This window comes from Oncorhynchus gorbuscha, linkage group LG16 (genome assembly GCF_021184085.1).
Source record: "Oncorhynchus gorbuscha isolate QuinsamMale2020 ecotype Even-year linkage group LG16, OgorEven_v1.0, whole genome shotgun sequence".
Classification (NCBI taxonomy): Eukaryota; Metazoa; Chordata; class Actinopteri; order Salmoniformes; family Salmonidae; genus Oncorhynchus; species Oncorhynchus gorbuscha.
Window position 1 is genome coordinate 65789416 of NC_060188.1, and position 23920 is coordinate 65813335.

The 23920-nt window shown below is 45.2% G+C and overlaps 1 protein-coding gene across 2 annotated transcripts in view; it reads right to left on the reverse strand.

Annotated features, from left to right (window-relative positions):
• The window catches only part of LOC124000134 (glycerophosphodiester phosphodiesterase domain-containing protein 5-like), a 71301-nt gene that overhangs the window by 16100 nt on the left and 31281 nt on the right, over positions 1-23920 (reverse strand). For both annotated transcript variants that reach the window (XM_046306300.1, XM_046306301.1), the window contains one exon: positions 92-195. In XM_046306300.1, the coding sequence (XP_046162256.1) occupies positions 92-195 (104 nt within the window). The remainder of the gene's footprint in view (positions 1-91; positions 196-23920) is intronic.

Below are 23920 nucleotides of genomic sequence, written 5' to 3' on the forward strand. Positions count from 1 at the left end.
ACCGCTCAAAAGAGAGAGCGCTTCTGAAGGACGGAAACAATGGTACAAACAGCTCACAGTCACTCTGGTAAGGACAAACTGCCCCACTCACCAGTTGAATTGGTTGTAGTCATTGTGGGCCTCCAACCAAAAGTAAGCCCAGAAGAGGAGCAGGGAGAAGGTGCTGCACAAGATGACGAACCATGCACACTCCCACTGGTGAACAAACAACAGACAAGAAGAAGACATTTGTGACTCGTTTCAGGAAATTAGGCATATGTCACACGTCACTACTTCACAGGAGAGTCATTTGAACGTAAACATTTTTTATCAAAATGTTTTTTGGGGGCAGAAATGCCTTCTGGAACAAGTGAACTTTCAAGTTCCTTAATAACAAACTTGTATTCCATCCGTAAATACAAATACAATTGCTAAATGACGAGCCTAGTTGGTTTAGCCTTGGAAAAAGTCAGGAACCTTCCCACTAGCCATGATTGGCTTATAATAATAATAATAATGGATGGGCTGGATATGCCAGGAGATGAGTTTGGATTGGTCTGCCATGTAGTATGCTTCTGTTTATAATGTGAGTTGCTCAGTATGTGTTGATAGTCCTTTATACTGCGCAGTTTTTTAAATATATAACGTTAGCCATCGAGAACTACAAAGGTTTAGCTACTTTTCTCAACAACATTGATGCCCTGAATTTAGCAGGCGCTATCGACAGATTATTTGGAAAAAGTGATTTGCTATTTTCTGCACCTGCCATGGTCTGTGTGAACTGGAGTGACTTGACACTAAAAGTGGTAGTAATAAAGCCTCTCTTGAAAAAGCCAAACCTTGACCCAGAAAATATAAAAAACTATCGGCCAATATTGAATCTTCCATTCCTCTCAAACATTTTAGAGAAGGCTGTTGCGCAGCAACTCACTGCCTTCCTGAAGACAAACAATGTATCCGAAATAATAATATAATAATAATATATGCCATTTAGCAGACGCTTTTATCCAAAGCGACTTACAGTCATGTGTGCATACATTCTACGTATGGGTGGTCCCGGGGATCGAACCCACTACCCTGGCGTTACAAGCGCCATGCTCTACCAACGGTTTTAGACCCCATCATAGCACTGAGACGGCACTTGTGAAGGTGGTAAATGACATTTTAATGGCATCGGACCGAGGCTCTGCATCTATCCTCGTGCTCCTAGACCTTAGTGCTGCTTTTGATACCATCGATCACCACATTCTTTTGGAGAGATTGGAAACCCAAATTGGTCTACACGGACATGTTCTGGCCTGGTTTAGATTGTCGGAAAGATATCAGTTTGTCTCTGTGAATGGTTTGTCCTCTGACAAATCAACTGTAAATTTCGGTGTTCCTCAAGGTTCCGTTTTAGGACCACTATTGTTTTCACTATATATTTTATCTCTTGGGGATGTTATTCGAAAACATAATGTTAACTTTCACTGCTATGCGGATGACACACAGCTGTACATTTCAATGAAACATGGTGAAGCCCCAAAATTGCCCTCGCTAGAAGCATGTGTTTCAGACATAAGGAAGTGGATGGCTGCAAACTTTCTACTATTAAACTCGGACAAAATAGAGATGCTTGTTCTAGGTCCCAAGAAACAAAGAGATCTGTTGAATCTGACAATTAATCTTAATGGTTGTACAGTCGTCTCAAATGAAACTGTGAAGGACCTCGGCGTTACTCTGGACCCTGATCTCTCTTTTGAAGAACATATCAAGACCATTTCGAGGACAGCTTTTTTCCATCTACGTAATATTGCGAAATTCAGAAACTTTCTGTCCAAAAATGATGCAGAAAAATTAATCCATGCTTTTGTCACTTCTAGGTTAGACTACTGCAATGCTCTACTTTCCGGCTACCCGGATAAAGCACTAAATAAACTTGTGCCGTGGCGGAGATCTTTGTGGGCTATACTCAGCCTTGTCTCAGGATGGTAGGTTGGTGGTTGAAGATATCCCTCTAGTGGTGTGGGGGCTGTGCTTTGGCAAAGTGGGTGGGGTTATATCCTTCCTGTTTGGCCCTGTCTCCTGACCCCTCCTGTCTCAGGCTCCAGTATTTATGCTGCAGTAGTTTGTGTCGGGGGGCTAGGGTCAGTTTGTTATATCTGGAGTAATTCTCCTGTCCTATTCGGTGTCCTGTGTGAATCTAAGTGTGCGTTCTCTAATTCTCTCCTTTCTTTCTCTCTCTCGGAGGACCTGAGCCCTAGGACCATGCCCCAGGACTACCTGACATGATGACTCCTTGCTGTCCCCAGTCCACCTGGCCATGCTGCTGCTCCAGTTTAAACTGTTCTGCCTTATTATTATTCGATCATGCTGGTCATTTATGAACATTTGAACATCTTGGCCATGTTCTGTTATAATCTCCACCCGGCACAGCCAGAAGAGGACTGGCCACACCGCATATGCTCTCTCTAATTCTCTCTTTCTTTCTCTCTCTCGGAGGACCTGAGCCCTAGGACCGTGCCCCAGAACTACCTGACATGATGACTCCTTGCTGTCCCCAGTCCACCTGACTGTGCTGCTGCTCCAGTTTCAACTGTTCTGCCTTATTATTATTCGATCATGCTGGTCATTTATGAACATTTGAACATCTTGGCCATGTTCTGTTATAATCTCCACCCGGCACAGCCAGAAGAGGACTGGCCACCCCACATAACCTGGTTCCTCTCTAGGTTCTTCCTAGGTTTTGGCCTTTCTAGTGAGTTTTTCCTAGCCACCGTGCTTCTACACCTGCATTGCTTGCTGTTTGGGGTTTTAGGCTGGGTTTCTGTACAGCACTTTGAGATATCAGCTGATGTACGAAGGGCTATATAAATACATTTGATTTGACACAACGCTGGCCTAACAAGATGTAGCTACAAAAAAATGGAATTCATTAATGTACACGGGTAAGAGGCTAGCTATATTTTCAGATATGATACGTTTCTAATTTTGTCAGAAAGTTGTTTTAATTGCAAGTTAAAGCGTACTGTTAGCTAGCTAGTGAGTGTTAGCTTGCTGGCTCGCTAGCTAACATTACGTGTATGATCTGTGTAGTAATATTATTCAATCATAAACTATTTCTTCGTTGTAGCCTAATGTTAGCTACTGTAGCTGTCATGCAGGTGAAAGAGGACCCAAAAGCGACTTAACAGAAACAGAGTTTATTCAAGTCCAAACAGAAAACGACAAATCCTGAATCCTTAACAGGAAATGTCCAAACAGGGAATAACAGAAATCCTCTAGTCTGTAGAGGGGAATAACAGGAGAAGCGGCCACAGACTGCAGGTCGCTTCGGGTAGGCGCAGGCCGTAGCTGACAGAGACACCTGCTCACACGCAGCATCTGATGAAGGCAAAAACACGACAGGACAGGGCGATACACAATCATAGCACGGTGAATTCTAAACAAGGAACCGACAGGACAGGAACGGAACACAAAGGAAGAAATAGGGACTCTAATCAGGGGAAAGGATCGGGAACAGGTGTGGGAAGACTAAATGATGATTAGGGGAATAGGAACAGCTGGGAGCAGGAACGGAACGATAGAGAGAAGAGAGAGCGAGAGAGTGAGAGAGGGAGGGGGAGAGAGAGAGATAGAAAGAGGGAAAGAACCTAATAAGACCAGCAGAGGGAAACGAATAGAATGGGGAGCACAGGGACAAGACATGATAATAAATGACAAACATGACAGTACCCCCCCACTCACCGAGCGCCTCCTGGCGCACTCGAGAGGAATCCTGGCGGCAACGGAGGAAATCATCGATGAGTGAACGGTCCAGCACGTCCCGAGACGGAACCCAACTCCTCTCCTCAGGACCGTAACCCTCCCAATCCACTAAGTATTGGTGACCCCGTCCCCGAGAACGCATGTCCATGATCTTATGTACCTTGTAAATAGGTGCGCTCGACAAGGACGGGAGGGGGAGGGAAGACGAACGGGGGTGCGAAGAAAGGGCTTAACACAGGAGACATGGAAGACAGGATGGACGCGACGAAGATGTCGCGGAAGAAGCAGTCGCACAGCGACAGGATTGACGACCTGGGAGACACGGAACGGACCAATGAACCGCGGAGTCAACTTACGAGAAGCTGTCGTAAGAGGAAGGTTGCGAGTGGAAAGCCACACTCTCTGGCCGCAACAATACCTTGGACTCTTAATCCTGCGTTTATTGGCGGCTCTCACCGTCTGTGCCCTGTAACGGCAAAGTGCAGACCTCACCCTCCTCCAGGTGCGCTCACAACGTTGGACAAACGCTTGAGCGGAGGGAACGCTGGACTCGGCAAGCTGGGATGAGAACAGAGGAGGCTGGTAACCCAGACTACTCTGAAACGGAGATAACCCGGTAGCAGACGAAGGAAGCGAATTGTGAGCGTATTCTGCCCAGGGGAGCTGTTCTGCCCAAGACGCAGGGTTTCTGAAAGAAAGGCTGCGTAGTATGCGACCAATCGTCTGATTGGCCCTTTCTGCTTGACCGTTAGACTGGGGATGAAACCCGGAAGAGAGACTGACGGACGCACCAATCAAACGACAGAACTCCCTCCAAAACTGTGACGTGAATTGCGGGCCTCTGTCTGAAACGGCGTCTAACGGGAGGCCATGAATTCTGAATACATTCTCAATAATGATTTGTGCCGTCTCCTTAGCGGAAGGAAGTTTAGCGAGGGGAATGAAATGTGCCGCCTTAGAGAACCTATCGACAACCGTAAGAATCACAGTCTTCCCCGCAGACAAAGGCAGACCGGTAATGAAGTCTAAGGCGATGTGAGACCATGGTCGAGAAGGAATGGGGAGCGGTCTGAGACGACCGGCAGGAGGAGAGTTACCCGACTTAGTCTGCGCGCAGTCCGAACAAGCAGCCACGAAACGGCGCGTGTCACGCTCCTGAGTCGGCCACCAAAAGCGCTGGCGAATAGACGCAAGAGTGCCTCGAACACCGGGATGACCAGCTAACTTGGCAGAGTGAGCCCACTGAAGAACAGCCAGACGAGTGGAAACAGGAACGAAAAGGAGGTTACTAGGACAAGCGCGGCGACGCAGTGTGCGTGAGTGCTTGCTTAACCTGTCTTTCAATTCCCCAGACTGTTAACCCGACAACACGCCCATAAGGAAGAATCCCCTCGGGATCAGTAGAAGCCACAGAAGAACTAAACAGACGGGATAAGGCATCAGGCTTGGTGTTCTTGCTACCCGGACGGTAAGAAATCACAAACTCGAAACGAGCGAAAAACAACGCCCAACGAGCTTGACGGGCATTAAGTCGTTTGGCAGAACGGATGTACTCAAGGTTCTTATGGTCTGTCCAAACGACAAAAGGAACGGTCGCCCCCTCCAACCACTGTCGCCATTCGCCTAGGGCTAAGCGGATGGCGAGCAGTTCACGGTTACCCACATCATAGTTGCGCTCAGATGGCGACAGGCGATGAGAAAAATAAGCGCAAGGATGAACCTTATCGTCAGACTGGAAGCGCTGGGATAGAATGGCTCCCACGCCTACCTCTGAAGCGTCAACCTCGACAATGAATTGTCTAGTGACGTCAGGAGTAACGAGGATAGGAGCGGACGTAAAACGTTCTTTTAGAAGATCAAAAGCTCCCTGGGCGGAACCGGACCACTTAAAACACGTCTTGACAGAAGTAAGAGCTGTGAGAGGGGCAGCAACTTGACCGAAATTACGAATGAAACGCCGATAGAAATTAGCGAAACCTAAAAAGCGCTGCAACTCGACACGTGACCTTGGAACGGGCCAATCACTGACAGCTTGGACCTTAGCGGAATCCATCTGAATGCCTTCAGCGGAAATAACGGAACCGAGAAAAGTAACGGAGGAGACATGAAAAGAGCACTTCTCAGCCTTTACGTAGAGACAATTCTCTAAAAGGCGCTGTAGAACACGTCGAACGTGCTGAACATGAATCTCGAGTGACGGAGAAAAAATCAGGATATCGTCAAGATAGACAAAAACAAAGATGTTCAGCATGTCTCTCAGAACATCATTAACTAATGCCTGAAAAACAGCTGGCGCATTGGCGAGACCGAACGGCAGAACCCGGTACTCAAAATGCCCTAACGGAGTGTTAAACGCCGTTTTCCACTCGTCCCCCCTCTCTGATGCGCACGAGATGGTAAGCGTTACGAAGGTCCAACTTAGTAAAGCACCTGGCTCCCTGCAGAATCTCGAAGGCTGATGACATAAGGGGAAGCGGATAACGATTCTTAACCGTTATGTCATTCAGCCCTCGATATCCACGCAGGGGCGCAGAGTACCGTCCTTCTTCTTAACAAAAAGAACCCCGCCCCGGCCGGAGAGGAAGAAGGCACTATGGTACCGGCGTCAAGAGACACAGACAAATAATCCTCGAGAGCCTTACGTTCGGGAGCCGACAGAGAGTATAGTCTACCTCGAGGAGGAGTGGTCCCCGGAAGGAGATCAATACTACAATCATACGACCGGTGAGGAGGAAGGGAGTTGGCTCGGGACCGACTGAAGACCGTGCGCAGATCATGATATTCCTCCGGCACTCCTGTCAAATCGCCAGGTTCCTCCTGAGAAGTAGGGACAGAAGAAACGGGAGGGATGGCAGACATTAAACACTTCACATGACAAGAAACGTTCCAGGATAGGATAGAATTACTAGACCAATTAATAGAAGGATTATGACATACTAGCCAGGGATGACCCAAAACAACAGGTGTAAACGGTGAACGGAAAATCAAAAAAGAAATAGTCTCACTGTGGTTACCAGATACTGTGAGGGTTAAAGGTAGTGTCTCAAATCTGATACTGGGAAGATGACTACCATCTAAGGCGAACATGGGCGTAGGCTTCTCTAACTCTCTGAAAGGAATGTCATGTTTCCGAACCCATGCTTCGTCCATGAAACAACCCTCAGCCCCAGAGTCTATCAAGGCACTACATGTAGCACCCGAACCGGTCCAGCGTAGATGGACCGACAAAGTAGTACAGGATTTTGATGGAGAGACTTGAGTAGTTGCGCTCACCTGTAGCCCTCCGCTTACAGATGAGCTCTGGCTTTTACTGGACATGAATTAACAAAATGTCCAGCAACTCCGCAATAGAGGCACAGGCGGTTGGTGATCCTCCGTTCCTCTCCTTAGTCGAGATGCGAATCCCTCCCAGCTGCATGGGCTCAGTCTCAAAGCCAGAGGAGGGAGATGGTTGCGATGCGGAGCAGGGAAACACCGTTGATGCGAGCTCTCTTCCACGAGCCCGGTGACGAAGATCTACCCGTCGTTCTATGCGGATGGCGAGAGCAATCAAAGAGTCCACATCTGAAGGAACCTCCCGGGAGAGAATCTCATCCTTAACCACTGCGTGGAGTCCCTCCAGAAAACGAGCGAGCAGCGCCGGCTCGTTCCACTCACTAGAGGCAGCAAGAGTGCGAAACTCAATAGAATAATCCGTTATGGACCGTTCACCTTGGCATAAGGAAGCCAGGGCCCTAGAAGCCTCCCTACCAAAAACTGAACGGTCAAAAACCCGAATCATCTCCTCTTTAAAGTTCTGGAACTTGTTAGAGCAATCAGCCCTTGCCTCCCAGATAGCTGTGCCCCATTCTCGAGCCCGGCCAGTAAGGAGTGAAATGACGTAAGCAACCCGAGCTCTCTCTCTAGAGTATGTGTTGGGTTGGAGAGAGAACACAATCTCACACTGCGTGAGAAAGGAGCGGCACTCAGTGGGCTGCCCGGAGTAGCAAGGTGGGTTATTAACCCTAGGTTCTGGAGGCTCGGCAGGCCAGGAAGTAACAGGTGGCACGAGACGTAGACTCTGGAACTGTCCAGAGAGGTCGGAAACCTGAGCGGCCAGGTTCTCCACGGCATGGCGAGCAGCAGACAATTCCTGCTCGTGTCTGCCGAGCATGGCTCCTTGGATCTCGACGGCAGTGTAACGAGCGTCTGAAGTCGCTGGGTCCATTCCTTGGTCGGTTCCTTCTGTCATGCAGGTGAAAGAGGACCCAAAAGCGACTTAACAGAAACAGAGTTTATTCAAGTCCAAACAGAAAACGACAAATCCTGAATCCTTAACAGGAAATGTCCAAACAGGGAATAACAGAAATCCTCTAGTCTGTAGAGGGGAATAACAGGAGAAGCGGCCACAGACTGCAGGTCGCCGGGTAGGCGCAGGCCGTAGCTGACAGAGACACCTGCTCACACGCAGCATCTGATGAAGGCAAAAACACGACAGGACAGGGCGATACACAATCATAGCACGGTGAATTCTAAACAAGGAACCGACAGGACAGGAACGGAACACAAAGGAAGAAATAGGGACTCTAATCAGGGGAAAGGATCGGGAACAGGTGTGGGAAGACTAAATGATGATTAGGGGAATAGGAACAGCTGGGAGCAGGAACGGAACGATAGAGAGAAGAGAGAGCGAGAGAGTGAGAGAGGGAGGGGGAGAGAGAGAGATAGAAAGAGGGAAAGAACCTAATAAGACCAGCAGAGGGAAACGAATAGAATGGGGAGCACAGGGACAAGACATGATAATAAATGACAAACATGACAGTAGCTAACATTGAACATGGTTGGTTAGCTTTAGCTACCTGCAGATTTATATTACAGCTATTACAATGTTTTTAATGGTTGGTAGTAGTATGAGTTGGGATAATGCCGGTTCACTGTACTGTTTACACCTTCTGTATCCGGTGCATGTGACAAATCAACTTTTTATTTTGTTTGATATCGTGTGTTTACCAGAGACGGTAATGTGAAGAACAACATGACCTGTACCATGTTGTTGCCTATATCCTAATAATAATATAATAATATATGCCATTTAGCAGACGCTTTTATCCAAAGCGACTTACAGTCATGTGTGCATACATTCTACGTATGGGTGGTCCTTCTGTAGCTCAGTTGGTAGAGCATGGCACTTGTAACGCCAGGGTAGTGGGTTCGATCCCTGGGACCACCCATACGTAGAATGTATGCACACATGACTGTAATTTGCTTTGGATAGAAGCGTCTGCTAAATGGCATATATTATTATATTATTATTATTAGGATATAGGCCAAGGACTAGATCAAGTGTTGTTTTTTTTACCTTGAGTTTTCCTTATTGTAGGCTAATACTTTTACCACTTTTAGTCTTGAAATCTTTGGTTGTTTACGAAACTAATCACTCTGTTTAGCAAATGGCTTCACATGTGAATCGTTAAAGAGATGGGTGGAGCTAAGGGTTAACGGTGCTGAATGGATTCTCCAGGAGGCATAACAAAACATTCAAGGGCTATTTTTAAAAGAAGAATTACTTTCCCATTGTTCTCCAACTGCAGTGTGTTTTACCATTTTTTGTCTCTACTTTTATCCAGTGTAAGAAAACACTATTTCAAATTCTGCTTTATAAGACCGAATCGAGGCAATCGGTCACATTTATATTCTATTACACTTTTAACATGTTTTTTTAAATGATTTTTTTATTTCACCTTTATTTAACCAGGTAGGCTAGTTGAGAACAAGTTCTCATTTGCAACTGTGACCTGGCCAAGATAAAACATAGCAGTGTGAACAGACAACACAGAGTTACACATGGAGTAAACAATTAACACAGTAGAAAAAAGTAGAAAAAAGAGAGTTTATATACATTGTGTACAAAAGGCATGAGGAGGTAGGCGAATAATTACACATTGCAGATTAACACTGGAGTGATAAATGATCAGATGGTCATGTACAGGTAGAGATATTGGTGTGCAAAAGAGCAGAAAAGTAAATAAATAAAAACAGTATGGGGATGAGGTAGGTAAAATTGGGTGGGCTATTTACCGATAGACTATGTACAGCTGCAGCGATCGGTTAGCTGCTCAGATAGCAAATGTTTGAAATTGGTGAGGGAGATAAAAGTCTCCAACTTCAGCGATTTTTGCAATTCGTTCCAGTCACAGGCAGCAGAGAACTGGAACGAAAGGCGGCCAAATGAGGTGTTGGCTTTAGGGATGATCAGTGAGATACACCTGCTGGAGCGCGTGCTACGGGTGGGTGTTGCCATCGTGACCAGTGAATTGAGATAAGGTGGAGCTTTACCTAGCATGGACTTGTAGATGACCTGGAGCCAGTGGGTCTTGTGACGAATATGTAGCGAGGGCCAGCCGACTAGAGCATACAGGTCGCAGTGGTGGGTGGTATAAGGTGCTTTAGTAACAAAACGGATGGCACTGTGATAGACTGCATCCAGTTTGCTGAGTAGAGTGTTGGAAGCTATTTTGTAGATGACATCGCCGAAGTCGAGGATCGGTAGGATAGTCAGTTTTACTAGGGTAAGTTTGGCGGCGTGAGTGAAGGAGGCTTTGTTGCGGAATAGAAAGCCAATTCTAGATTTGATTTTAGATTGTAGATGTTTGATATGAGTCTGGAAGGAGAGTTTACAGTCTAGCCAGACACCTAGGTACTTATAGATGTCCACATATTCTAGGTCGGAACCATCCAGGGTGGTGATGCTAGTCGGGCGTGCTGGTGCAGGCAGCGAACAGGTGAAAAGCATGCATTTAGTTTTACTAGCGGTTGGAGGCCACGGAAGGAGTGTTGTATGGCATTGAAGCTCGTTTGAAGGTTAGATAGCACAGTGTCCAAGGACGGGCCGGAAGTATACAAGGACTGGTCAAGGTAACTGAATGTCTCAACAGAAGTACTGTGGTGGTTACCTCGACTTTAAGGCAAAAAGTCCTAAGAGTAAAAAATCTACAACATCTGACCTCTTAAATAAAAATACATTTTCCCCTTGATTGCTAACAGAACCTTCACCTTTTGTCTGTCCTCTGGCTTGACTTGTAGAGTGAAAGTATAGGAAAAGGTTTGGACAGATTACCAGGCATTTCCCCCAAAGTAATGAACTGGATTGAGGGGGATAAGACAGGTCAGGGGCCCATGCAGCAGGGCACAACATTGCGGAAGAGCAAATTTCCCAAGGATTATAAAGAATATGGTATCATGTCAGCGCTATTCATGACATCTCTTTCTGCAAAGTTCTACAACGATTGCCTACTGAACGTGGCCCAGGTCAGACCACAGTCAGTTGGAGTTGACCAGTGATCAGTTTTACACCTCATGCTGGCCAGACTAGTGTGGCATCTCCTCCACATCTCCTACAGTCTATTATTAGAGGTGTGTAGATGTGTGGTTAGAGTGGAATACGACATTAACACTTCACACTGCACTCAGAGGAAAGATGAGAAACCTGATCAGAGAGGTCTCACCTTCTGCAGGTTAGAGTTAATGCACAGGGGAGAATGGGAGAGTAGAGGGCTGCTGTTTTAATGAATTCTGGTTTCTGCGGTAACCACCACACTACTTCTGTTGAGACATTCAATTACCTTGTCCTGCACAATATTTTACAGCCTTGACTTGACTGTGTGTGTATGTGTATGTGTATGTGTATGTGTGTGTGTAAGCAGTAAAGTTAGACCCTAGACCTAATGCGACTAAGGTAATAGAGGTAATACAAAGTGACAGTGGGGCAGGGGCTCTGACAAAGTCAGGTTGTAGTATTTAATTGGTCAACTTACAGTGAGCTGAAAGTGCATAGGTGTAGGACTACAGCCACAGTCACATGGTGAATCTCACATTCACTCAAGAACAGTCGGAGGAATCTCTCCAAAGCAGGTTTGGGGTGAAATTAATTTCCGATGCCGTTAATTCCGGAAGTTTGCTAGTGTTAGGAGAGAACCAAGGAGAAGGATATTTTGTACACATTTAGCAGACAACACATTACAGTGGGTGACTCATTCATTGTCATCAAGCTGATGACGTCTAATCCTGACGTACTTCCAATCCCATTACATCCTCCTCCAGAGCACAGTAGCATATGGGCACCCAGACGGTGTCTGGCCATCCTTCTCCTTCCCTCTCTAACATCTTCACAGCCTGCTAATTATAACCCTAATAGGCAGTGCTGATCTACCACACTGTTACATCTACTGAGAAGAACACTGATTAATCACCATGAATGCGCTTAATCAGACAACCAGTATGACTATGACTGGTTGGCATTACCGGCAAACCTTCTCAGACAGACAGTACACATCTCGCTTCTGTATTATAAAGTACACACACACACGTTATCCTATGGATTTTGCCATATCAGGTCCATGGTACTACATGGAAATATGTACATAAAAAATAAGGTGCAATATTACAATGTGAATATTGATGCTTTGTGCCTCAATAATAACTTGCAACGTATGATTGAGCTATGGATCATAAGATGACCTCCAGCTGGAATTCCCTCCTCACTCCTGCTCAGCATGGGCTGCTTCATGGTGTGCTAGTGTTGAGCGAAAGTATTTCTAGGTCATTTATTACAAAGTTCTCTATTGGCTGGAAGAGCAGGAAAGAGCTCATCTGTTTCTGAGAAATACCAGCCTACCACTAAGCAAGCAATGATATACAAACACAGGAGGATCAACTCAGGACTGGGAATCACAGCAGTACGATCTCAATGGCCAAGTCAATATCAGAATGAACTCTAATAAGAAGAGTGAGACAAATAAGTATTGTTAGAGAGCTGCATTTAGTCTGAGTATACCATAGACACACTAGAGTTTGCATACCGCCCAACAGATCCACGGATGACGTAATCGCCATTTCACTGCACACTGCTCTATCCCACCTGGACAAGAGAAATACCTTTGTAAGAAAGCTGCTCATCGACCACTGCTCAGCCTTCAACACCATAGTTCCCTCCATAGTTCCCTCATGACTAAGCTCAGGGCTCTTGATCTGAACCCCTCCCTGTGCAACTGGGTCCTGGACTTCCTGACGGGCTGACCCAAGTGGTGAAAGTAGGCAACAACACCTCTGCCACGCTGATCCTCAACACGGAGGCCTCACAGGAGTGGAAGCTCAGCACCTCTGTGGGGCAATTGCAACGTCCGCAACAGCAGGGCTCCTCAGAGAGTGGTGTGGTCAGCCCAAGGCATCGTCGGTGGCACGCTGCCTGCCCACCAGGACATCTACAGTACCCGGTGTCATAGGAAGGCCAAGAAAATCATCAAGGACCCCAGCCACCCGAGCCACAGCCTGTTCACCCCGCTACCATCTAAAAAGGCGGAGACAGTACAGATGCATAAAAGCTGGGATCGAGAGACTGATAAATAGCTTCTATCTCCAGGCCTTCAGACAGTCACCACTAGCCGACCTCCGGCCAGTACCATGCCCTGAACCTCAAACAATGTCACTAGCCGTTACCACCTGGTACTCTAAGCTGCACCTAAGAGAACACTGGTTATTTCAACAATGTTTACCTAATGTTTTACCCAATTTACATTTACATTTAAGTCATTTAGCAGACGCTCTTATCCAGAGCGACTTACAAATTGCACGACAGAAAGTTAATGTTCCATGGCTTTTTTTCTATGAAGAACCCAGAGAGAGTTATTTAGTTATTATTTATTTCCTGTTTTTTCTGTGAAGAACTCAGATGTATATACAGTATTATGGCTCATCTATATAAACTACTGTTATACAAACCTTTAATATTCACATTGTTAGGTTCTAAATTAACCTATTAAAACTCACAGACGATTAGTAAAGCTTATTAAACCGAGTTTATATCCTGTGTGAATTTAAGTATGCTCTCTCTAATTCTTTCTTTCTCTCTCTCAGAGGACCTGAGCCTTAGGACCATGCCTCAGGACTACCTGGCATGATGACTCCTTGCTGTTCCCAGTCCAACTGGCCGTGCTGCTGCTCCAGTTTCAACTGTTCTGCCTGCGGCTATGGAACCCTGACCTGTTTACCGGACGTGCTACCTGTCCCAGACTTGCTGTTTTCAGGTGGCAGGGTAGCCTAGTGGTTAGAGTGTTGGACTAGTAACTGGAAGGTTGCAAGTTCAAATCCCAGTTGCAAGTTCAAATCCCAGTTGCAAGTTCAAATCCCCAGGCAGTTAGCCCACTGTTCCTAGGCTGTCATTGAAAATAATATTTTTTTCTTAACTGACTTGCCTAGTTAAATAAAGGTTAAAAAATACAAATAAAATAGATCGCCTGGTTTCTTCCTAGGTTTTTCCTGTGCCACCGTGCTTCTACACCTACATTGCTTGCTGTTTGGAGTTTTAGGCTGGGTTTCTGTACAGCACTTTGAGATATCAGCTGATATAAGGGAGGGCTATATAAATACATTTTATTTGATTCCCCCATTGGGTCATACAGCTGCATAAGACAAAGACATATTTCCACCAATGGGAATATATATACCCCAAATTGGGTGGAGTCTCCTTCTCTCTTAACATTACATCTTTATTACTAGGCAGGAAATTAAGTGATGCGGGCCACAAACTGTTCCTTCTCCCTTAAGGCGACCTGACCTCAACCCCCTTCCTCACTTCTCCACAGCTCCCCCCCATTATCAGTGAATGCAATCATGTGATTGCCTCCTCTACTCAGCACCTCCCAAAGCCCCCTGGATCCTATCCAACCTTCTTTGAACCCACCATAAACATTCCTCCTACAGATAACAATTAACTTCTGGTGAATAAATCAGACTACGGCACTACTCATGTCTCTAGTTTAACTGATGATTAACAACATTTAAAAAGTTTAGAAATCCGAACCCATCAACATACTTTCCATACGGTCCATATTCACATACACTACATGGCCAAAAGTATATGGACACCTGCTCGTTGAACATCTCATTCCAAAACCATGAGCATTAATATAGAGTTGGTCAACCCTTTGCTGCTATAACAGCTTCCACTCTTCAGGGAAGGCTTTCCACTAGATGTTGGAACATTGCTGCGGGGACTTGCTTCCATTCAGCCACAAGATCATTCGTGAGGTTGGGCACTGATGTTGGGCGATTAGACCTGGGTCGCAGTCCGCGTTCATCCCAAAGGTGTTCGACGGGATTGATTTCAGGTCTCTGTGCAAGCCAGTCTAGTTCTTCCACACTGATCTCGACAAACAATTTCTGTATGGACCATGCTGAAACAGGAAAGGGCCTACCCAAACTGTTATCACAAAGTTGGAAGACCAGAAACGTCCAGAATGTAATTGATTAATGTAGCGTTAAAATTTCCCTTGACTGGAACTAATGGTCCTAGCCCGAACCATTAAAAACAGCCCCAGACCATTATTAATCTTCCACCAAACTTTAAAGTAGGCAGTATTTATTGGGGAAGGTAGTGTTCTGCTTGGCATCTGCCAAATTCAGATTCGTCGGTTCTCAGAAAGAAAAGAATTGTAGACTTCCACAAGTCTGGTTCATCCTTGGGAGCAATTTCCAAATGCCTGACGGTACCACGTTCATCTGGACAAACAATAGTACACAAGTATAAACACCATGGGACCACGCAGACATACCGCTCAGGAAGGAGACGTGTTCTGTCTCCTAGAGGTGAACGTCATTTAGTGCAAAAAGTGAAAATCAATTCCAGAACAACAGCAAAGGACCTTGTGAAGATGCTGGAGGAAACGGGTACAAAAGTATCTATATCCACAGTAAAACGAGTCCTTTATCGACATAACCTGAAAGGCCGCTCAGCAAGGAAGAAGCCACTGCTCCAAAGCCGCCATAAAAAAATCCAGACTACGGTTTGCAACTGCACATGGGGACAAAGATCATACTTTTTAGAGAAATGTCCTCTGGTCTGATGAAACAAAAATAGAACTGTTTGGCCATAATGACCATCGTTATGTTTGGAGGAAAAAGGGGGAGGCTTGCAAGCTGAAGATCACCATCCCAACTGTGAAGCACAGGGGGTGACAGCATGACGTCGTGGGTGTGCTTTGCTGCAGGAGGGGCTGGTGCACTTCACAAAATACATGGCATCATGAGGCAGAACAATTATGTGGATATATTGAAGCAACATCTCAAGACATCAGTCAGGAAGTTAAAGCTTGGTCGCAAATGGGTCTTCCAACAGGACAATGACCCCAAGCATACTTCCAAAGTTGTGGCAAAATGGCTTAAGGACAACAAAGTCAAGACATTGGAGTGGCCATCACAAAGCCCTGACCTCAATCCCATAGAAAATGTGTTGGTAGAACTGAAAAAGTGTGTGTGAGCAAGGAGGCCTACAAACCTGACTCAGTTACACAAGCTCTGTCACGAGGAATGGGCCAAAATTCACCCAAAGTTGTGGAAGGCTACCCAAAACGTTTGATCCAAGTTAAACAATTTAAAGGCAATGCTACCAAATACTAATTGAGTGTATGTAAACTTCTGACCCACTGGGAATGTGATGAAAGAAAAAAGCAAAATAATTCATTCTCTCTACTATTATTCTGACATTTAACATTCTTAAAATAATGTGGTGATCCTAACTGACCTAAGACAGGGAATTGTAACTAGGATTAAATGTCAGGAATTGTGAACCTGAGTTTTAATGTATTTGGCTAAGGTGTATGTAAACTTCTGACTTCAACTGTATATTACTGAAAATGTAAGAGTATGGTGACTCCCCTACTGGGCCTCAATCCGAGGCCACCAGCAACAATGTCAAACACCCTAACCACTGTCCCAATAAGGGATATCTGAAGGGCATGTGCTTATTGGGCCACTATAGTTAGGCCCTGTCCAGAAGAAACTCCTCCTACCTAGGAACTTATGTAGATGAATCTACTTGATTGGTGTAAGGAATAGATGAATGCAACAATTTTGATATAAATCTCAGCTCTGTTAAAAGTACACTGAAGAAAAACAATTTTATTAATCATAGTGATTCCAGAGTAACAATAAAACAGGTTAACATGCCCCACCAACATTAGACAACTATACAAAACGCCTTTAAAATCGCTGAAATAAGCAAGTCAAATCAACGATGAGACTCGTCAGATTAACTGACATCGGACACCGACATGGTGGTGTAGTGGAAAGATTAGAGTATCGTGGACCAAGAGGTTTTGAGTTTAAATCTCAGGTGAAGACATGATTCATAATTACTATATACATGAACATGCACAATTAAATTATTTATGTAAAATATGTAAGTTGAAAACTGTATGTTAAAAGCAATGTGTCGGTGTGAAAGTATCCCTAACCTTGCCAAAAGACAAAAGACCTATGAATGGATCAGTGGTTCACTAATCAGGGCCTTGATTGGCTTTGCAAAAGTAACAAGGCATTATGTTTAACGAAACATACATTTTTGGGGTATTGTTTCTTTGGGAACATCAGGCGACGTTCTGACAACTGATACACAGAAATGTTCTTGCAACATGAAACATGTCTAGAACATTAACATCTTAGATTCTGAGAACATGGCAACCATGTTCTGTGTATGTTTGATGGGACGTTGATGGAATATTCTCCTAACCCTCCTAACTGGACACATGAGACATGTCTACAACATTCATATCTTACATTTACATTTACATTTAAGTCATTTAGCAGACGCTCTTATCTTATGTTCTAAGAACACGGCAACCGTCTGGACACAATGTTCTTGCAATGTTACCATGAAATGTGTCTAGAACATGAATATCTGTAACGGCGTTCGTTTGTTGAAGGAGAGTCGGACCAAAATGCAGCGTGGTGGTTACTCATGTTCTTTAATGACGAATAGCGAATACATGAAATAACTATACAAATACAAAACAACAAACGGAACGTGAAAACCTATACAGCCTGTCTGGTGAACAACTACACAGAGACACGAACAATCACCCACGAAATACACAGTGAAACCCAGGCTACCTAAATATGGTTCCCAATCAGAGACAACGAGAATCACCTGACTCTGATTGAGAACCGCCGCAGGCAGCCAAGCCTATGCTAGACACGCCCCTAATCAGCCACAATCCCAATGCCTACAAAAAAAACAATACGACAACACAATAAACCCATGTCACACCCTGGCCTGAACAAATAATTAAAGAAAACACAAAATACTAAGACCAAGGCGTGACAGAACCCCCCCCCCCAAGGTGCGGACTCCCGGACGCACCTCAAAACCATAGGTTCGGGTGGGCGTCTGTCCATGGTGGCGGCTCCGGCTCAGGACGTGGACCCCACTCCATTAATGTCATAGTTCCTCCCCCTCGCGTCCTGGGATAATCCACCCTCGCCGCCGAACATGGCCTAATAGTCCTCACCCAGAACCCCACTGGACTGAGGGGCAGGTCGTGACTGAGGGGCAGCTCGGACTGAGGCAGCTCGGGACTGAGGGGCAGCCCGGGACTGAGGGGCAGCCCGGGACTGAGGGGAAGCTAAGTACTGAGGGGAAGCCCAGTACTGAGAGGAAGCCCAGTACTGAGATGAAGCTCAGGCAGGTAGTAGGCTCCGGTAGATCCTGGCTGGCGGATCTGGAAGATTCTGGTTGACTGGCAGATCTGGAAGAGTCTGGTTGACTGGCAGATCTGGAAGAGTCTGGTTGACTGGCAGATCTGGAAGAGTCTGGTTGACTGGCAGATCTGGAAGAGTCTGGTTGACTGGCAGATCTGGTAGAGTCTGGTTGACTGGCAGATCTGGAAGAGTCTGGTTGACTGGCAGATCTGGAAGAATCTGGTTGACTGGCAGATCTGGAAGAATCTGGTTGACTGGCAGATCTGGAAAATCATGACTGACTGGCGGATCTAGCTGCTCTGGCTTCTCCATGCAGATTGACAGCTCTGGCTGCTTCATGTAGACTGACAGCTCTGGCTGCTCCATTCAGACTGGCAGCTTTGTGCATACTGACAGCTCTGGCTGCTCTATGCAGACTGGCAGCTCTGGCTGCTCCATGCAGACTGGCAGCTCTGGCTGCTCCATGCAGATTGGCAGCTCTGGCTGCTCCATGCAGATTGGCAGCTCTGGCTGCTCCATGCAGATTGGCAGCTCTGGCTGCTCCATGCAGACTGGCAGCTCTGGCTGCTCCATGCAGACTGGCAGCTCTGGCTGCTCCATGCAGACTGACAGCTCTGGCTGCTCCATGCAGACTGGCAGCTTTATGCAGACTGGCAGCTCTGGCTGCTCCATGCAAACTGGCAGCTCCATGCAGACTGGCAGCTTTATGCAGACTGGCAGCTCTGGCTGCTCCATGCAGACTGGCAGCTCTGGCTGCTCCATGCAGACTGGCAGCTCTGGCTGCTCCGAACAGGCAGGAGGCTCCGGCAGCGCTGTAGAGGAGGAAGGCTCTGGAAGCTCTGAACAGGCGGGAGACTCCGACAGCGTAGGAGAGGAGGAAAACGCTGGCTGCGCTGAACAGGCGAGGCGCACTGAAGGCCTGGTGCGTGGTGCTGGAACTGGTGGTACTGGATCGAGGACACACACAGGAATCTTGGTGCGGGGAGCTGCTACTGGAGTACTGGTGTGTGGAGGTGGCTCTGGATAGACCGGACCGAGCAGGCGCACTGGAGCTCTTGAGCACAGAGCCTGCCCAACCTTACCTGGCTCGATGCCCACTCTAGCCCGGCCAATACGAAGAGCTGGTATGAACCGCACCGGGCTATGCACCCGCACTGGAAACAACGTGCGCTCCATAGCATAAAACGGTGCCTGCCCGGTCTCTCTAGCCCCCCGGTAAGCACAGGGAGTTTGCGCAGGTCTCCTACCTGGCATAGCCATACTCCCTGTAAGCCCCCTGAGCCTCCCCCAATAACTTTTTGGGGCTGCTTTTCGGGCTTCCTTGCCAACCGTGTTCCCTCGTATCGTCGGCTCCTATCTCCGGCTGCCTCTGCTCTCCTAAATGCCTCCACTTGTTCCCATGGGAGGCGATCTCTTCCGGCCAGTATCTCCTCCCAAGTGTAACAACCTTTGCCATCCAACACGTCTTCCCATGTCCATTCTCCGAATAATTCATACTCCTTTCGCTGCTCCTGCTGTCGCTGCCTGTTACCACGCCGCTCGGTCCGGGTGTGGTGGGTGATTCTGTAACGGCGTTCGTTTGTTGAAGGAGAGTCGGACCAAAATGCACCGTAGTGGTTACTCATGTTCTTTAATGACGAATAGCGAATACATGAAATAACTATACAAATACAAAACAACAAACGGAACGTGAAAACCTATACAGCCTGTCTGGTGAACAACTATTTGGTAACAAAAATTGGTAACCACGTTCTGGATAAGTTCTATTTAACAATAAGGGAATGGTCTCTTGAAAATATTCCTTGTACATAATGGACACATTCCTATGAAAACGTTAGTTATTGACCTAATGAAACTCTAATGGGAACATTCTCTAATGTTTTGGGAACATTTTTTGTTAGCTGCATCCTCACTAACTGCACCATGCAGCCAATTCCTGGTTAGTGGAAGGCAATATTTGTCTGTCTAATCAGTAGGGTGTTTTTGGTTGACCTCCACGAACGTGACCAAAGATGTGACTGCAACTTTAAAGCGATTCTAAACATACAAGCAGAACAGAGGATACAAATGAAAGTGACATTTGAGACTCTCTTACCAATTCATTATACACATGTTATGTTTTCAGTTTGTAAGTGTGTGATATGGTGATTAAGAAACGCTTATTTCAACATGTATAAACAATATGCCTGTTGATCTGAGCCTTGCTGTTCGGCTGTCACAGATTCATCTCTCCCAACTACACTTATCGACTTCCGTACAGTTGGTGTTGTTAGTCTTACTACTCGAACACACCAGATGAGATGAACATTATGCAAGACTTTGCTCTCACATAGTCACACAGAGTATCTGCACATGTGCACGGGTGTGCGTCACGCTGCTACAACCAGGTAGTTACGGGACCAAAACAGCTGAGAAGTTTAACCTCGCACTACAACGCTCCTGGTTGTGGTGGAAATTGACCCACTACTAATGTTTACTTCATTAAGCTACAACATCTCACTGAGTGTACCTTTAAACTTAACCTAACCTATGACCTGACCAAGGCCACAGGGTTCCGGTCTAGAAGCACACTTTCCACTGTACTCAGAGGACTTTTTTTTATTTTTTCGGTATTGCAGTTTAGCTGAATTCAATCCCAAAAAGATAATTGCCATGGAGTAGTCCACACTGAAAATTGCAAATAAGACGCCTTAGTCATCACCTTTAGTCAAGTAAATATTTTTTTCTATCACTCACAGCCAAAGTTATATAACAAAGTATTGAGATAAACCTTTGTTATTGACCAAATACTTATTTTCCACCATATTTTGCAAATAAATTCATTACAAATCCTACAATGTGATTTTCTGGATTTTTTTTCATCATTTTGTCTGTCATAGTTGAAGTGTACCTATGATGAAAATTACAGACCTCTCTCATCTTTTTAAGTGGGAGAACTTGCACAATTGGTGGCTGACTAAATACTTTTTGCCCCATGGTAGATTAGGGCCTAATTTATTTATCTAAATTGAATGATTTCCTTATATGAACTGTAACTCAGTAAAATCATTGAAATTGTTGCATGTTACGTTTATATTTTTGTTCAATGTCTGCCATGCTTCTGGATGATGTGATGACGCTGCTCGTGCTTGTTCCAGTGCACACTGAGTGCTGGCTATTGGCTCTATGAAGCAGATGGCAACCACCATGAAATGGGGTATGTGAATGTGAGTAAATAACGTTTAAAACAACGGGTGTCTATCTTGGACTATAACTCAGGACCTGACCCATCACCTTATGCCATTACTGCACCACAGTGGTAAGAAGTGACATCTCAAAAAACACCAAAACTATACAAAACATAAATGGCTCCTAGCCTCCCACACATAAGCTACTTTCTGTCCCTAACACTAAAACTGAAACCAAATAACATAAAACCTAAATAGAAATGTTTTTATAAAACTTAAACTAATTAAAAACTAGTAAACCAGATCTGAAAACTGACTGAAACTAAACTGAATTTTAAATAAAATCTTGAAACTAATAGAAACATATACTAATATAAAAACACAAAACTATAATAACCTTGGTGTGCATGTGTGTGTGAGTGACTACATTCTGCTTTGTAAATGGAGAGAGGGAAAGCAGGCGTGCAGCTGTATGTTCCTATTTTTCCTCTTGGTCAGCACTTCATTAATGCCCCGCTTACACATTCCCTAACTGGCCTAATTTATGGACAACCTACTGGGTCTTTATAGTCTAATGACAAGTCAAGTACAACAGGAGTGGCTGTAATACTCCAGTCTGCGTCACACACAGCTGGGAGTCTGGGTCAAAGCATTACATTAAAACACCCCATTGACTTCTACACTAAGCAATATAATATAATAATAATATATGCCATTTAGCAGACGCTTTTATCCAAAGCGACTTACAGTCATGTGTGCATACAGTCTACGTATGGGTGGTCCCGGGAATCGAACCCACTACCCTGGCGTTACAAGCGCCATGCTCTACCAACTGAGCTACAGAAGGACCACAATGAGCAGCAAAGTTTGATTAGTACTCCTCGCTGATACAGACCACTATTTACAGAACATTGAATTTGACTTGCATTTCATAACAAGACAATAACTGTATTTTGGAAAGTATTATTTTGAATCAACTGAATAATGTCTGTCTGTCTTTCTTTATGTATATATGTTTGGAAAATTGTTCAAATATTCCTGAGGTGTGATCAGCTTTAAATACAGGATGGGCAGAACTGTGTCCTGCTAGCCATTTAAAAGGAGTTTAGCATTAAAGTACACACTGACCTCTATACCTATGCACACTACTTGCAGCCTCCCTCTGTAACATTTTACAGAGAGCTGACAGGTATAACACTATATTACCTGTTATAATCATATATGAACGATAATGTCTTATTATAAGGCGTATAATACTAGATGTTATTTCTCTCTATTAAGGCTGACTGAAATTGTTGTGCCCCATCTCACACGTGTCAGGTTACTGTATCTCAGTCAAGTTTCCTTTGTCACTGTTTTTTCCCTGCAAGTGATACTGTATGTCTCCTGACTTTGTTTTGCTTACAAACAAGCCTCTACCACTGCCATAATCTCACTAACAAATTTGTTGGAAAATCATCCATCACCCACGGTCTGAATAAGGCAGTTTTTCAATAAACAGACTTCAGATTAAACTAGCATATGGAATGGATTTAAGATGGTCATACCATGGACCATTTAGCTATTTTATTTAGAATTGTAGGACCAATGTAGGTATAAAAAAATATACATCTAAAAAAATATTTGATAAATTATACAATTTGGCCTCGTCTTCTATAGCCCATAAATGCATTGAATAACACATGCCTAAATGGCAAAACATACAGTCCCAAAAAAATCATAAGGAATAAGGTTTTGAAGTGTCTGTCCTATATATAGGAAATATAAGAAAGCTCAGGAATATGCACTGAACTAAAATATAAACACAACATGTAAAGTGTTGGTCCCATGTTTGACGAGCTAAAATAAAAGATCCCAGAAATGTAATTTGCATAAAGAAGTTTATTTCTAAAGGAAATTGTGCACACATTTGTTTACATAACTGTTTACATAACTTCCGGTGCCGACAGAGATGGCCGCCTCGCTTCGCGTTCCTAGGAAACTATGCAGTTTGTTTTTTTACGTGTTATTTCTTACATTAGTACCCCAGGTCATCTTAGGTTTCATTACATACAGTCGAGAAGAACTACTGAATATAAGTTCAGCGTCAACTCACCATCAGTACGACCAAGAATATGTTTTTCGCGACGCGGATCCTGTGTTCTGCCTTTCAAACAGGACAACGGAATGGATCCCATGCAGCGACCCAAAAAAACGACTCCGAAAAAGAGGGAAATGAGGCGGTCTTCTGGTCAGACTCCGGAGACGGGCACATCGTGCACCACTCCCTAGCATTCTTCTCGCCAATGTCCAGTCTCTTGACAACAAGGTTGATGAAATCCGAGCAAGGGTAGCATTCCAGAGGGACATCAGAGACTATAATGTTCTTTACTTCACGGAAACATGGCTGACTGGAGAGACGCTATCAGAGGCGGTGCAGCCAGCGGGTTTCTCCACGCATCGCGCCGACAGAAACAAACATCTTTCTGGTAAGATGAGGGGCGGGGGCGTATGCCTTATGGCTAACGAGACATGGT